The 17,243-nt window shown below is 35.9% G+C and overlaps 1 protein-coding gene across 10 annotated transcripts in view; it reads right to left on the reverse strand.

Moving 5' to 3' along the window:
• Positions 1–17,243, reverse strand: part of Pikfyve (phosphoinositide kinase, FYVE finger containing) — a 92,630-nt gene that overhangs the window by 47,725 nt on the left and 27,662 nt on the right. For 4 of the 10 annotated variants that reach the window (XM_005396961.2, XM_013520755.1, XM_013520753.1 and 1 more), the window contains 9 exons: positions 16,141–16,279; positions 14,488–14,645; positions 13,137–13,248; positions 11,881–12,028; positions 11,193–11,360; positions 5,231–5,290; positions 3,972–4,101; positions 3,373–3,553; positions 2,657–2,731 (listed from right to left, as the gene is read on the reverse strand). In XM_005396961.2, coding sequence (XP_005397018.1) covers positions 2,657–2,731; positions 3,373–3,553; positions 3,972–4,101; positions 5,231–5,290; positions 11,193–11,360; positions 11,881–12,028; positions 13,137–13,248; positions 14,488–14,645; positions 16,141–16,279 — 1,171 coding nt within the window. Of the gene's footprint in view, positions 1–2,656; positions 2,732–3,372; positions 3,554–3,971; positions 4,102–5,230; positions 5,291–11,181; positions 11,361–11,880; positions 12,029–13,136; positions 13,249–14,487; positions 14,646–16,140; positions 16,280–17,243 lie in introns of those variants that run through there. The other 6 variants (XM_005396963.2, XM_013520757.1, XM_013520759.1 and 3 more) reach the window with 4 other exon arrangements.

The raw sequence follows: 17,243 nt of genomic DNA on the forward strand, positions 1-17,243 counted from the left end.
AACAGCATGGCCTGCAACCTGTAATCCAGATATCAAACTGACCTCCCTTACAGACCCCACACTGGCAAACAGCTCTGATAAGTGACACACTAAAAAAAAAAAAAAAAAACAGTGACACACTAAGGTCTTATAACCATTGCAAATTTAAGAATATCTCTAAATATGATCAGAGGGTCAAGTCAGTCATTTGTGCATATTTTTCTCTTTCTTGAACTAGGAATTGAACTCAGGACCTCGCACTTGCCAGGCAGGCACCATACTGCTGAGCTACACCCCCAGCCTCATGCATATCTTCCTACCATACCCACATATGGCTTTCTACATGAAGTTCTTGAGAAAAACATAGCACATTTACTTCAATTTAATCTGGCTTAAAATTAAACATCACAGGGCTGGGGATATAGCTCAGCAGTACAAGCACCTGCCTGGCAAGCACAAGGTCCTGAGTTCAATTCCCAGTACCAAAAAAAAATCGGAAGAAAAAAAAAAAAAAAAAAAAAAACACTTAATTTGGTTTAAAATATAACTTTAAAGAGTAACCCTGTTTAAATAAGGCTATGAATGAAATGAGAGAAATAAAGATGTGCCATGCACAGGATTCTAACAATTCCAATCAACGTAAACATTACATGCCATAACATGAGCTAAGACATATATGAGCAAGTATGAAAAAGGTGATGGAACCAAAAGAGGAGGAGAGAGGGAGACGGAACGGGAAGAGAAGTAAGAAAAACACAAGCTGTAGTGTGAACATGTAACCACTCCCCAGGATGACTGTAAACTCCAGGAACTGCAAACATGCCAATACATGTTTTTTAAAAGACCATTAATGAAATATTGGCTGCTTTGGGGCCACTGCTATGAAATTTTTTTTCCCCCAGTGGCAAAGTTTATTTAAAAACGTAAAAGTGAAGAATGAGGGGACACTGGCTCTGTAAAGCAAGCTTGGGCCAAGTAAAGGAGGAAAAAGCAAGATAAAAGTACACCCTGGAGGAAACAGGGCAAGCTATCGTGAGGAAAGCCATAATAGCCTGCTACAAAATAATATCTCATCTACACATATTTTTTTTGTGTGTGCGTGTGTGGTACTGGGGATTGAACTCAGGGCCTTGTGCATGCTAGGCAAACACTCTACCACTGAGCTATATCCTCAGCCCAAGCATACTTTTACTTATCTGTGATCACTACTAATTTTGTGAAGGCATAATACCTTACAGTCAGCCCTCCATATTCACGAGTTCCACATCTGTGGATTCAGTCCATGGGTTCAACCAGATAGAAAATAGATGCAAGGAAAAAAACATGTCTGTACTCAGTCATACAGAGATTTTTTTTCCTTGTCATTATTTTTTAAATAATATATAGTATAACTACTACTAGCCAGCATTTGCATTGTACTGTGATAAGTAATCTAGAAATGATGTAAAGAAAGCAGGAGGTTATATACAGATTATATGCAACTACTACACCATTTTACATAGGGGGCTTGAGCACCCTGACATTTTAGTATCACTGGGGACCATGGAACCAATCTGCTGTGGATACCAAGCGACAACTGTATTACTCTTCACTTAAAAAAGAATGAAAGTATGACTACAGTTCATCAGTCTACTCACTCAAGCTAGGACTCTCCCTCAGCTCTCACTGTAACAAAATCAGTATCTCCAGAAGTGAGGCCAGGGTATCTCTGTTTTTAGTAAGTTCCCTTGGTGACTCTGGAGCACAGCAAGATCTGAGAACATTGCTACATACAACAAGGGTTCATCAAAATGTGAACACCAACAAATGGCACTAGAAACATTTGGAGTGCCTGTGTTTCTTGTTGTATCTGTTAATTTTTACCAAAATGTACAGTTGTATGTACTAATGGACTTAGCTGTGGTATTCCCACACACACATGTACAACTGGAGTTCCTACTTTAATTCATACCATCATTTCCTCCCCAGCCTCCAGACACTCCCACTCTCCCAACCCTGATGAATGAGAACTTCTAAGGGGTTGAGCTTAGGCAGCAACATGTTTAACTAGGTCCACAGGCCATCATTCTGAGAGTCAGAAGCCTGCCAAGCAAAGTTTCAGCCCATTACTGGGATACAAAGTCCTTGCTTGCTTCCTCTGGCCTCATCTGCCATTGCCCACTTGACATTTGAGGACCTCAGAAATTCCTTAAGCCCCAAGGTTATTTTACTCCAACCTCTGTGCTAGTGCAAGAAAAGAGTTTCAGGGCTGAGGGGAGAGCCAGCACAGGTGAGAAGGATAGCAGATAACAATGACCATTCTGTAGCTCAGCCCTAGAACGGAGAACAGTTTTACAATGCTAAGCCTTTTGAAGGACGCCAAAAGAGTCATGCCTCCTAGGATGTGGCAGGATCTGAAGAGAAATAATACTATCAATTTAGCATTTTGTTGCTCTGGAAGCCGAGCCCTCCTCCTCCCTTCTGTTTGATGAATTCCTACTATGCAAATTACAGTCCATTCAACATCAACTCAAGAAGACCTTCCACAAACCTCCAAAATTTCACCTGTATGGCAGACCCTGCTAGTTGCCCCTGATGCCTATTTGCCTTGTTCTTCTATGATCAAGGTATCCCAACTTGCCAGCTGAGCTCAGAGTCATGATTTGCTTTACCTCACTGTTGAACGGAATCACGTTACCTTTTTATGTGCAATGTTCTTCGTACAAACAAAGCCATTGACAACCACCGAATCGAATTTCTTTCCACCAGGAATCTAATGGAATAATTAAGAAAGCAAAATTCCGTGATAAATTCTTAAAATCTACCATGTGGATGTTCTTATTTCTTTATATGTTATATTTTAACTACTGGATGATCTAATGGGTACAAAAAGTTACAGGATATATTTATTCCTTTCAGCTGATGACTAACGGCATCTCTGCCGGATGGTCTCTTTTCCAATCCCTATTCTCTAATTGTAATATTTGACTTTAAAATACTCAGTGACTGAATCAAATGGTATCTACAGCAATTAAAAAACTGGTATTAAGTTAAATAGGTGAAAAATACACACAGAATTCTATTACTGCTAAACTAAAGCAATGAGCCACTGATTGGCAAGAATACAATTTCTCAGAACCAGTGTGTCAAGAAGAAGTGAGAAAGAAAAGAACTGTATTTGTTTGGGTTCCCACCTCATCCTCCACACAACTCGCCCCTTCCATCCACCTCTCACTTCCTGAGTGGCTCCCACATCCTGAGTGCACTGCCGAAAGAATAGACAGCAAGACACCCACTAATCACCCAGCAATCCTGACAGTGAAGACTTTCTTTTTAGATTACCAATAAGAGACTAACTGCCATCAGGCTTTTCTCACACATTTCTCATATTTATGGAGCACTAGGAAAGCTCACCTTTTTGATGTGGACAAACTGACGGATATCCATGTCATCATCCTGGTTCTTGACATCAGGTCGGACTGTCTGAACAACCTGGCAGACCAGTGACACAATGATGTCCCTCCAAGAAGGTGATAATGAGTCATTATGGAGCAACTGTTGAAGAAGTGCCATCATGTGGTTATGATTAGCTGACCTACAAAAACGTTACAAAAAAGAAGTTTGAATAGTTAATACTTCTAGACATAATTTCTGAAAACACAAGCAGTCTACAAAGAAATAAGTATCTCAGTTATGACTCACAAATAAGATCTCATTCTTTCGTATGTCTGTACCTTAATGGTTTTTGCCTGTACAGTAAATAAAATGTGAGTACAGTCAATTAAGATCTCTCCACTAATTTGCTGTAATGAAAGTTTGAGATGTAAAATGTGGATAAACAGTTTGGGACTCTCTTTTTTCATGAGATTTCACCAGAAATGAGAATAAGCGTTATATCCTGAGTTCATATTTTATTGTATTGTATTATATTTTATAAAGGGAACTATGCACTTGCCTAAGTCACTGAAGGTTATAAAAGTAGAAAATTAAAACTGAAAAGCTCAGTGCCTTACAGCAACCTCTCCATGGCTTGTTTCTCCCCATTCTCCTCCCTCAGGAGCTCCAGGTTGTTATGATGCCAGCCCAAAGGCGTGAAAGGCAGCTCTTTGGATTTTTCCTCTACTCGACGATTAAACAAGGATTCTAAGTATAAAGTAAGAAGTTATTACTTCATTGTCATATTGTATACTATCTATTCATATAATTGCAAATTATCAATTTCCCTTTTAAATTTTTAAATTGGCCAATATAAATTATTGGTGTAAAATGGCAAAGATACGTAATACACAATAAATATATAAAATATATAATAATGCATAAATACATATGTACATACACAAATGTATTAAAAATTCAGAAGCAGGGGCTGAGGTGTAGAGCATGTCCCCAACCTATGCAAGGGACTGGGTTTGACCCCAAATTCCCAGCACTGCCAAAAAAAAAAAAAAAAAAAAAAGAGAAGCAACTGGTAAACGCCAAAACCCAAAACAGAACTGAAAAAAGCAAATTTGCACAAATGACAAGGACTCAAGAGAAAAATACAAAAATGGCTTCTGAAAGGCAGTAAAATGGTTTTTTTGCACTGTCCTTTACCGTATTTTGTAATATTAAAAGAGGAAAATATTTATTTTCCCCACAAAATCACAAATGGAAAATTCCATTACACTGAAATCTAAGTGCCCACAGAATTAATACATGACAGTTCGGGCGCTGAACTGTCAGTACAGCAGTTCTGCTTAGGCAGCTCATCTCTGAACAGGTGATAGTGTGGAAAGTCTATCCAGATAAATTTTTTTTTTTTGAGACAGGGTCTCAATATGTAGTCCAGGCTTATTCATAATATAAGAAAGTATAAACTATTAATGTCTTTAAAAATGAAATTGAAATTGTATTCAAAAGCATTCAGCCAGGCATGAGGGCACACGCCTGTAATCCCAGCACTCAGGAGGCTCAGGCAGGAGGACTGCCATGAGTTCAACACCAGCCTGGAATACACAGCGAAACCCTGTCTTAAATAAATAAATAAATACATCAAGCAAGCAACCTTTCAAAAAACTATTTTTCAGGTCAGAAACTTCTCAAGCCAAGTCCAAGATTACATTCTTTCTTTCAACATTTTCAGTCATTATACATATTAAAGCTGTGTTCCTATGATACTAAAACAATCAAATATATTTTCAGCACCTAATCTGTGTCAATCACTGTGCTAGGACCTAAGAACACCCAAATGAAGAAGAGACACCATCTTCTGTACAACTGTTGATAAAATTACCTTTGATGAAGGCATCACTTATTGAGAGTTGCTGTCCTCCTGTGTCAGAAATCAAATACTCTGCATACCCAGGACAGAACAGAGAAGAGGAAGAAAAGGAAAGACATATGACTACAACAAGCAAGCATAATGATACCACGAACACACCCACACAGAACAATGTGTTACTTGTCATAAGCCATCACTGACCTAATCTCAGCACAGCTTTGAGCTAAAGTGCCTCTTCACACTTGTTCTACACTCTTCACTTTAAACTTAATAGTTCTGAATTCATAACTTAACAGAACCATGAAACAATTCACCTTACTTCAAATGTCAAGCATTTACCAAATGGAAAATGTCCAGTTACCAAAACTGAACCAGTTTATGGAGACTCAAGTTCTTAGTAATTTGTATAACAAGCCTAAAATATTACATAATTTTTTATGTATAACTGTGTGATTTAACAAATAATGAATATGTCTATATACAAGGTAGTTCAGAGAAACCACTTGATAGAATATATTTTAAACCTAAGAATATAAGCAATAAAACAAGTTTATATGAAAGTAACACTAGCAGAGAATAAAGAGGTAACAGTAGGGTTTTGTTTTTTTTTTACTACCAAGGTTTTGTTTTTTCTTATTATTCTGTTTATGTTTTTCAAAAGTTTAACTCCTGCCAAATTTTTGTGAGAAGGTAACTGCTAAACACACTCTGGATGCTTTTAAACTGTTAAGTATTTTTCTTAGAAGTGAAACTTACTCTTTATTTCCCCTTAAATGTTCTTCTAGGTAGGTGACCAAGCATAGCTCAAATGAGGTTCTTTCCAATATGCAAATTAAGCCACAATGCATTTTAACTCCTTTAAAGTAAAAATTCTCCACAAAATTTTTTTCAAGTTCAGTTATAACCAAATGGACTTCAAAAGTAAATTGTTTATAAGCCAATGTACTCATCCCTCCAAACAGAAAATAGAAAAGTTTTATTTAGAATATACAAATGTGATACACAATAAAAGCAAGTTTATAGATAAGATATATGCTATATTTTATATTTTCCTTACAGAAATGAGTAACTCTAAATCCTGTTAGTTCAACTAATTTACTGTTCTTCACAAGCCTTACTTCTCACACTGAGGGTTAAATATTAGAGTCCAGAAATGGTACTTTTCCCCAATGTTACAGAAAATATTCTAACATACAATGCTGTAGATTTCTACTTAGATTCCACAATTTAAGAATTTGTCACATCTCTTTTGTCTCTACAAATACATATGCTTTTCCCCTCAACCATTTAAAGTTATACACACTACAACACTTTACCACTAATACTTCAACATGCATCTCTTACTATCTTAATAGAATTAGTATCCATTCAAAGAAATCCAATTGTCCTCAGTGTGTGTTTGATAGTTTTTTCCTCAAACTTGAATCTAACAAGGTTCATCCATAGCACTTGATTGCTGTGTCTCTTCACTCTCTATCTAGAAAAAACTTCCCATACACTGTTTTCCTTTTCCATGATTAAGAGTTTTTAAAAACCCAGGCCTAAAATCCTGTGTAATGTCCCACATTCTAGATTGGATTTCTTCATGGTATGCTTAACTTGCTACTCTATGCCTTACATGTATGAAGGAAATGTGATCAAGAGGCTTACAGAAATTATGATTCAGGCTGGGGATATAGCTCAGTGGCACAAGCGCCTGCCTGGCAAGTGCAAGTTCCTGAGTCTGATCCATTGTACCACCAAAAAAAAAAAAGAGAAAGAAATTATGATTCTCATTTTCTTCTCTAGGCTCTACTTGCTAACTTCCCAAGAATGGTTCAGAATCCTGCTTGCAACATATATACAAGGAAATGCACTTTAATTGTGCAACTTTCTAAGAACAATAGTAAGAAATTAATAAAACAAAGATCATTTGCATTTCTCAAATGACTAGTGATGTTGAACATTTTCTCATATATTTACTTGCCATTTGTATTTCTTTATCTGAGAAGTGTATATTCATCTCAGATGCCCATTTTTGGATTGGGTCTTTGAATTTGTTGGGGTTGATGTTTTTTAATTCTTCATATGTTCTAGGTAGAAGACCTTTGTCTGAGGGACAGTCAACAAAAATTTTTTCCAAATTTGTGGGTTTTCTTTTTACTCTGCTGGTGACTTCTTTAGATGTGCAAAAACTTTTCAGTAGGATGAGATCCCAGTTGTTGATTCTTTGAAGTATTTCCTGTGGATTTCATCTCATCCCAGTAAGAATGGCTATCATTAAGAAATCAACCAATAATAAATGCTGGTGAGGCTGTGGAAAAATAGGAACTTTTCTCCACTGCTGGTGGGAATGCAGACTGGTGAAACCACTGTGGAAATCAGTTTGGAGATTCCTCAGCAAACTAGGTCTAGAGGCCCCATTCAACCCAGCTATTCTTCTTCTGGGTATTTTCCCAGAAGAACTGAAAACATCGTATCACAGAGATATATGTGCACCCATGTTTATAATAGCGCAATTTCTAGCTAAATCATGGAAGCAACCCAAATGTCATCCACTGAAGAATGGATAAAAAAATTGTGGTATTTTTATATAATGGAATATTACTCAGCTATAAAGGAAGATAAACTCGAGGCTTTTATAAGCAAATGGTCAAAACTAGAGACCATATTCATAAGTGAAATAAATCAGACCTGCATGTGTAAGCAACGTATTGTCTCACTAGTGTAAGAACCTGAAAGAGTGAGTAAAAATTAGGAGGTACGACAGACATCGTGAAATGAAAGGGAACTGCTCAAAAGTAAAGAGCAACTGGGATGAGGGAAAAGAGCAAAGAAAGAAGGGGAAGCTATGTATGTACGTATATACAGGATAGCTAACAGAGTTGTACTACTGACTTCTATCGCTTTACTGAAAGGAACAGTTAATGATTAATTATTTGATCAATCTTGCATGTCTATATTTGTTTTCCTGAGAAACCACTTTGAAGATATCAATACGTAATACAACAACCATTGTTAATTTTCTACCACTTTGTGATTCAGTATTGCTTGTATTGTTCTTATGCTATTTTGTAAATGGATGTCTGTTTGTTAATATGTTTTCATTTTTTATTTTTAAAATAAATTAAATAATTTGAATCTCTTGGGAAAAAAAAATAAAAAATAAACCAAAGGTAAGACTTAGCTTTAAAAGTTTCTAAAAGTAAGAGGTTTCCTATACAAGGTAAAAAATATGAGTAGGTGTTTTTGGTTTTTTTGTGTGTGGTGATGGTCTTGGTAAGCACTCTACTACTCAGCTACATCCCCAAATCTTTTTTATTTTTTATCTTAAAACAGGGTCTCACTAAATTGCCTCTGCTGGCCTATAACTTGCAATCCTCCTGCCTCATCCTCCCAAGTGTGCCATATATCAGTGGGCTTCCTTTTCCAAATACCACAATATACTCTATTCACTAAGCTCTTCTACAATTTTGCTGTCTTTTAATGCCCCATTAAGAAGCCATCTTTTTAAAAAATGTAGTGCATCTATCACTATAGTCAGCTAGACTTTCTCCTATTTTACAGGATTTGTAAAGCAAAACAAACTCCAGCTCCATGATCACAGATCTATATCCCTTCAATAACCTGGCATATAGTCTGCCTGACTCTGGCAACAGACTTATTTAAAATAACCAGGTATTCTCTTATCTCTTCACTCTCTCAGATCTACTTTCCTCTCAACTATATTCTTTGCTGCTAAGATTAATCTTGACAGAAAAGAAGAAAAAAGCTTTCTTCAGTCACCAATATCGTATCAACCTCCCTAAAGAATTTGCCAAATCTTTCTGTCTTTCTATGGCAATCTGAATCTGTTCTCAGATATCCTTGGCATTTTCTTCAACCTTCAGTGCAATCTGGACTTCTGCTATGCTGTCATTTTTCTTTAAAGTCCTGGCCCCTCTTTCAGACTCATCATCACATGAAGGTTGCCGCTCACAACTTGTGCAGATGATCTTTTTAAAGATTTGATATCAGGTTCCAGAGGAGTCACGATGAGTTTTAACTGTAGGTGCTTCCCTTTTTGCTTTCCCTGCAACATGTCGCATAAGAATGTCATGAGAAGAACCTCTTGTTCTTTCCTCTCACCAGTCTGCAGTTAGGTTTCCTCAAGCAAATGTGTGACTATGCTCAGCAGTCTGTCCTTCACTCAGATAATTCTACGTTGACAGATCACTTTCAAGATTTTCAAAATTTCCTTAATGTCCCAAGAGGTGAAATTATCAGCAAATTACATGTGTATTTTACACATTGCTTTCAGCAAAATGAAACTGTCAACAAGTGTACACAATGCACAGCCATCCTTTTGTGATACAGAGTGCCTGCGCCTCTTATCTGCACATTTATATTCAAAAGTATCTGCATGCTTTCACGGAACCACAGCCTACCGTGAACTATCACGAGTGTGACCTCGCTTCACTATCCTTTCATACTCACCCAGACATTCTCCGTTATTGCTCCAATTCCTCTTTTCATGTTTCTCATAAAGATATGTGAGAGGAACGTGATAACCACTACACTACGAAAACCAATTGTCATAAAGATGTGTATCTTTTCTATGTTCACTGCTAGTCAAATCTCCTCTCCCATTCTCTCTCTAAATTTTCTATTTCTAAGTGAAACACACCTTTTTGTTATTCTAACTCTTAATTACATTTTATGACATATTGATACCTTATACTGACAATTATGAGAAATCTGTTGTAAAAATGTAAGTTTTTCAAATTATTTTAACATAGGTTAAAAATCTTGTTTAATATAGTTTCAAAATCTTGTTTCTATTATCTTTAGGGTCAAAATAGCAGCAAAGAATTAGGCAAGCATTTCAGATGTAAGTTAAGAGACAATTTTAACTTCATAGAGTTGAATGTTTCAAATTCAAACTCCAGGTAAAATCACGGAATAATGTGCTTCATCTGTAAAATAATTTTTCAATTATTATGATACAAGGGCTAGGGATGTAGCTCAGCAGCACAGCACCTGCACGGCAAGCACGAGGCTCTGAGTTCAATTCCTAGTACCAAAAAAAAATTATTACTAGGGGCTGGGGATTTAGCTCAGCGGCACAGCGCCTGCCTGGCAAGCGCAAGGTCGTGAGTTCGATTCCCGGTTCCAGAAAAAAAACAAAAAAAACACACAAAGAAATTATTACTACACAAAGTAAATTCCTCCATTGTTTCATTCATTCAATTTGCTTTTACGTAATGCCACAATATGGGCATAATTTAAATTAATTTCTAAAACATCCAATAATGTAAAACTCATCATCCATTTTTTTAAAAGGCATTTCATTTCTTACATGATGCTATGTAAGATTTTAGAAAGGGTTTACCTTATTTTTCATTTTATACCAAACGACCTGAATAAGGCACTATTTAGTCAGTAGACTAAAGCATCAAATATAATAGTTAAAAATAATTAATTTATTTTGTATTAATTAAGTAAGAATTTTTTAATTAAATATTCTATATCCATAATGGGCCTTGTAAATAGTAGTGAAAGGTTTTCAAATGTGTCATTTCCCCCAATCTAGTTCAAGCAACTGAACAGGCTCAGAGACACACTATGTTACTGCAAAACAGCACAGGCAAAGAGGCTTTAAAATGTTAAATGAAGAAAGAGAAAAAACTAGAGCAGAACATCCATGTTATAAATGCAAAGAAATGCCACCTTGGAAGTTGCACATTATGGGGAGAGTAGTCAGATGTAGCTCCTTTTGAAGACTGTAAGCTTTAAACTGGGCATTGTGGTACTGAGGGAGAAAACAAGAAATATAAGGAACCCACCAATTAAGGTGTGGGGAGGAGGTGCAGGGAAAATGAGAAAGGGCAGAACAAAACCCATACCAATTCCCCTCAGCCACATGGGACAGAGGAAGCCAGAAGGACAGGCTGGCATAAAATCCTACGCCCAGCTCTCCAGCTTGGCCGGATTCTAGATGGTGACTACCTCCTACCTTTTTGGTCAGCAGGGTGAGGGGGCACATGTGGGTACTTGGAGGGCTTCTTGATATGGAAGTTCACGTTGTCCAGCTCCACGTTCAGGCTGATAGAAGCGGCTGAGTCACTGTCCACTGTGGACTGGAAACTGCTGACTGAGGTGCGCTTGCTAGGACTGGCAGAATCTTTTAGTGTTGGGGAGGGGAAAGAAATACAGGGGGAGGGAGTAAAAATGGGTTTTATCAGGGTATTGGAGGAAAGGAGAAAAATGGTTTTTTTAATATACAAGCCCAATGTGCAATACCAAAATGGATACAGTATTTTCACATACTTCTGTGTAGACATATAAAATTTGAACAAGTTAAATATAATCAATTTCAAAAATATAGAAATATATTGGAGGTTCTGCAGAGAGAAAAGTCTGGCATCACAGTGAAGAGGTGAGAAAGTTGCTGCATTATTATTAGCTCAGAGTTATTTTTAAGCTGCTGCAAACTATATACTACTGTCAAATCTAGAAATGTCAGTTGCCTACCAAGTTGGTTTCATAGGAAAATACTGTATCTAAAACAAGGACTGCTACCAGATGTTTACATTTAGTAGGCACCATAAGTTTATGAATCATTTCAACTAAATAAACAATACACTCATTTTATCTTACATACATTCTCATAAAAACTAAATTGTTAGAAAAATCAAACTCACTAGCCAAATTATCATCACCTTCTTCAGCTATCTGTTCTGTGTCACTGTCGTCAAACTTAATGTCTTTAAACCAGGATGGCTCCGAGTGTCCTTCCACAGAGTTCACTGAGTCACTGTCTGGAGAAGGTGTCTCAGAAAATTCTGTGCTCTGAAAGAAAGGATCAAGAAGAATCCAAACAATTAATCTCGACAGCAACAACACTGAGGCTATCACACCACAAATAAATTGCAGCTCAGTATTTCTACAGATCTACTAACAGTAAACTATGTAAGAACCAAAGTAAAGTTATATAAAAACTAAACTACACAAGAGCATCAAACTGACAGCTCCACTCTTAAAATTATAATTTTTATTAACTAGAAGGCTTACATAGCATATTATGATTAAAACACCTTCTGTGATATAGATTTTACAGAGTGTCATTTCATCCTTTAGTCCTGAGTGTGAAGATAGCTTTTAATTTAGTCTAACATGGGCCACTTCTAGGACAAACCTTGGGAAATAATTGTATGATTATAACAAATTATATCAAACCAATCTCTGAAGTTCTTTGTCCTTTTCTATTACTGAGTTTCCAATTTTAGTTCACAAAGGTATTCTATATATATATTCTTTTTAAGTATATATTTATAGTCACAACAAGAGTAAAAGAAGTATATCCTTTTCAAAAGTCCTGCCTTTAAATAATTCCCATTCCTCTAAAGTCAAAAAGATATTCACTTCTGCACAATTCATATATGATTTAACAGGACTAGAGTTAAAATCTATTTTGATATGTAATATGAAATTTTTCAATCATTTTTTCATGTGTATGTCATTCCTTCTTAATTCTAAAAGCATAAAGTAAAGCTAAAAATCATTAAAATTAAATGACAAGAAATCATGATACCACAATCCCAAGGTTAAGCAAAGGTATACCAAAGGAATAAAATGAAAAACATCACTGCTACTTACTAAATCAAAAACACTTAAAAAAAAGAGGAAGGAAGATAAAGAAAAGAAAAAGGAGGAGAAGGAAAAAGAAGAGGAAGAAAAAAAGGGCAAAGCAGTGGTAGAGCGCTTGCTTAGTATGCACCAGGCCCTCAGTTCCTTCCCCAACACCAAAATAAAGTGTTTTAGCTTTCCTCAAACAGCAGGGAAATCATGTTATAAAAGGTATCTTTAAGCAATTCACCTACTTTTTATCCCCACTGGTGAAGAAAAATTTAAAAACAAGCTTGCTACATTATGACCAGCAGTAAACACTGAAAATTACCTGTAACGGTCTGTACAGCGCATATTCATCCCTGAAGAGCTGGTCGTGATGACTAACACAGTCCAGCCAGCGTCCATCCACCATTGCCTGTCCGATTGCTATAGCTTGTGCCCTGAATCAAGACCAATTAAAACAGTCAGAATAATTTTATAATCACAAGATAAAATATAATTTGAATTTTTTTTCAGTTCGAAGCAGAGTTGAAATTTCAAACGGTTCTTGGAAAAATAAGGGATACAATAAGAGAGACCTAAAGGAAATTATAAAATTATTCTAAGTGCAATAGTAAAGGAAAAAAACTACTGATAATGTGTCCTAACACAACCTAATTTTAATTATATCAAGAATTTATTTACTGATCACTCAATATATGCACATCTCTTTTTTTTCGAGATGGGGATCTCACTATGTAGCTCAGGCTGGTCTTTAACTCACAGCAATCCTCCTGCCTCAGCCTTCTGAATGCTGGGATTACAAGAGTATACCACCACACCCAGCTACACGCTGTTCTCAACAAGGGAGTAAAAAAGTGTTGAAAACAGCATGGCTCCTCTACTCAAAGGGCTTTCAGTCTTGATGAGAAAACAATGCCAAATACTACATATATAATATAAAATGAATATCCAACATGAATGCAACAAATAATGTATTACAATATGTACAATGTCACAATTTATAAAGCACTGAGCCAACATTTTTTTCCCCTCCACAGCTTATTCACAGGACCAAAAGATCTCCCCCACATTAAAACTAAGGTTCATCTCAAAAATGTTGAATAATTTGACAAAACACACAGAACTAAAAAGAGATATGGCCAAAACTGGAACCCCAGGCTTCTCTGCTTAAGGCTGTTTCTTACTTGTTTAGATGTTTGTTTCATCCTATAAAAGAAAAAGCAGCTCACCTCAGGAAGCAGTAGAGACCGGGGATATATAAACTTGAAAGGCAACCGGCCTTGCTTGCTATTCTTTGTTGTATGAGAATGGCTAGGCCCCTTCTCAACACAGGTTGCAATGTCTAGACTAGCAAATAGTAGCAGGAGAATCCTGTGACCTTAGACTTGAGCTACATTCCCTAATCCTGCTTTATCAGAGAGTTCTATGTTTTGAAAATTACTTCTCCTTTTAATAAGGTAAATTATGACCCTTATTAAGTTCCTTACAGTTATTCTCTACTAGTTAAAACTCAGATGAAAGGAGGGTTGATAATTAGGTTCCCCAAACCATCAAATACACTAAAAAAAAAAAAAAGCACCCTAACTCACAAAGAAATGTGTTCCCTTACATCTTCAAATATGTGTCCTATTTAAAAATTAATAAACATCAAAACCTCCTTCTTAGGCTCACAATACCTTGTGGCAATGTGCCCATTGCGAATTAGCCAGTTGACTAATTCCTTTCCCACAATGCAGTTGGGATGTGTTCTCAGCCAGTAGCGGTGATCCTGAAACTCCATCCCACTACTGTGATGGCAGATTTTTTTCCACAAGTCTTTTAACTGAACACTGTCCTACAATCACATTAAAAAGCAAGTGATTACTCCTGAGAAAAATGTAATATACCTTTTCATATGATTTTTAGATTCATAAAAGAAATGTTGATTGGGTTTCTTACAGCAACTAACTTATAACAATTTAATATGAAACATACATGGAAAAAAAAAAATACATGGAAACTTTACTCATCCAATTCCAAGCATAACTTTTTCCCTTGAGAATTCTCCCAGGTACTATCTTTTTCAGTCAGTGACATGTATTATAAGTCTCCCAGTTAAGGGCAAAATATGTCCTTCTTTAGAAATGGGGCAAGGTAATGAGAGACAACAGCCAATTACACAACTCTAACTATTCCCTATTCCTAGGAGCTTTCACTCTACCAAAGTCTAACCATTCTAATCTTCTATACTCAAATGCCAGGAAAATTTTTCTAAGGGAAAGTCTTTAATGAATTACTTTCTGCTCAAAAGACACTTTCAACACTGCTCAGTAAGTACAAGTAAATTTATAAAGAAGGACTGAATTCATTACCTCCCAAAGAGTAGTCCCAAATAACTTCCCATTCTCACTGCCCACAGCTTCAACTTAAACTCTCCCCAAATTAATAATTCCTACTTCAGCCAATGGAAAATACCACATTTATTCTTACCTCTACCTTTCCTCACCCTTTTAATAAGATTCACTTTCCCTTGCCTAGCCAAAATCACTCCATCCTTTAAAGCCAAATTCAAGCCATTTGGTTTTAAAGCATTTCCTGTCTCATTACTAATAATCTGTCCATTTTTTAAATTTTCATGTGACATAGTCATATTACTTGACACTGTCTACTATTAAAATATAACTTCTTTTACTAATAAAGACTTTCCACTGATCTAATTTCTACCTTTTGAATTGCAAGCTTGAGAATAGAAACCATATACTCTTAAGATTGGATAGAGAATGTTACATTTAAGTAAACAAATGAAATAACTGATTATCTTATAAAAACATAGAATCAAATATCTGAAAAGTCTTCCATATGTATGAGAAACACATCTCAAAGTTAAAACAGCAACCTGGGGCCAAACGAAAAGTTAAACTCTCATACTGCACAGGCAACTGAATTCTGATGTTGCCAGATGAAAGAGATAAAGAAAATCTTAATGCATTGAGTGCAAAGAGAATACTTGACCAATTTCTCAGATGACCACAGTAAAAAGTTAAGCTAGTTATTTTTCTGCTTAATTTTTTTTTTTTTTTTATAGTTTTTTGAGACAGGGTCTCACTCTGTAGTTTAGATTGGCCTTGAAATCATTACGTAAGCTTAGGCTGGCCTTGAACCAGCAGCAATCCTCCTGCATCAGCCTTCCAAGTGCAGGGATTACAGGCATGCACCACCATGCTCAGCTTCTCTGCTAAATTGACATGCGGACTACTTCATTTATATGTTTCTTTTTTTTTTAAACGGAAGTGAAATCAACATTCTTTATGCTCGAAGCTAGCAACAGGTCAAAGATACGGGACTGGTACCAGAAGAATTTTGCGTTCATCCTCAGTGGTCTCTGTCCTGACATACATCCGGGTAGCCTGGGGACTGACAGATGTCTCATATGAAGGTACCATAGGAGAACCAGATCGATCCAGTGACAAGTTAGTAATGCTGGCTGATCTAGAAATAAAAATAAACAGTAAAGTCAAGGTCATAAATTTTTAATCAATAAACATAATTGCAGTGAAAAATCGTATTTAAATAAATGCTGTCTTGCCAGTATTAAGGACATTTTTAAAAGCAGTTATGATGGTCTACTTCATAACTAATAAAGAATGCACAGAAACTGTAATATATTTGTAATTTCTTGGTCAATCTAAAGTTACTTGGAGGAGCAATTCACTTTCAATTCACTTATTTTGGGTAGCTGTCATCTCTCTTTTCGTCTTTCCCACCTTTAAATGTTTTCTTTCAGTTTAAAAAATAAAATTACTTGGAATTAAATTTAATTAAAGTAATTATGGAAAGTACAGGAAGAAAGTTATATTGTTTATATATCAGTATTAGTTCAAAGGAAATGGGGAGAAACTATTAAAAATACCAAATATGAGATACACACTAACTAATAAATATTGAAATCATCTTGCAGAACAGGATCAAAAAACTGGCCCAAGGCCAAACCCAGCTTGCCTCCTCTTTTTGCACTGCCCAGGAGGTGAGACTCATTTTATCTTGTAATCAATCTGATGATATAGAATACGAATTTTGAGCCCCAACAAAGCAAAGCATTCTGCACCCCACAAAAAGGAATTTATTTTTCCCATTAGTAGACCTACATTTAAAACAACCTGAATTTTTAATTTATTTTTATTTGATCATTAACAAAATATTAGTGGAAATTTGTTTTCTCTTATTATATAGTATGAATATCCATAATTTTGCCTCATTAGAAAAATAACTTGTAGGTGGAATATTGTGATCAAGTGAGCTTTTTTTAAAAATTGTTTTAAATTAGACATTTAGTTCGCTTCTAATATTAAAAAATGAAATTTTAGCTTCCACATAAAAAAAGGCAGAAGCATCTGTGTTACACACTATGTAACTCAATCATTAATATGTTTTCTCATTTATTTCTCACAGCATT

Source organism: Chinchilla lanigera, unplaced genomic scaffold (assembly GCF_000276665.1).
Source record: "Chinchilla lanigera isolate Chin_1 unplaced genomic scaffold, ChiLan1.0 scaffold00056, whole genome shotgun sequence".
NCBI lineage: Eukaryota > Metazoa > Chordata > Mammalia > Rodentia > Chinchillidae > Chinchilla > Chinchilla lanigera.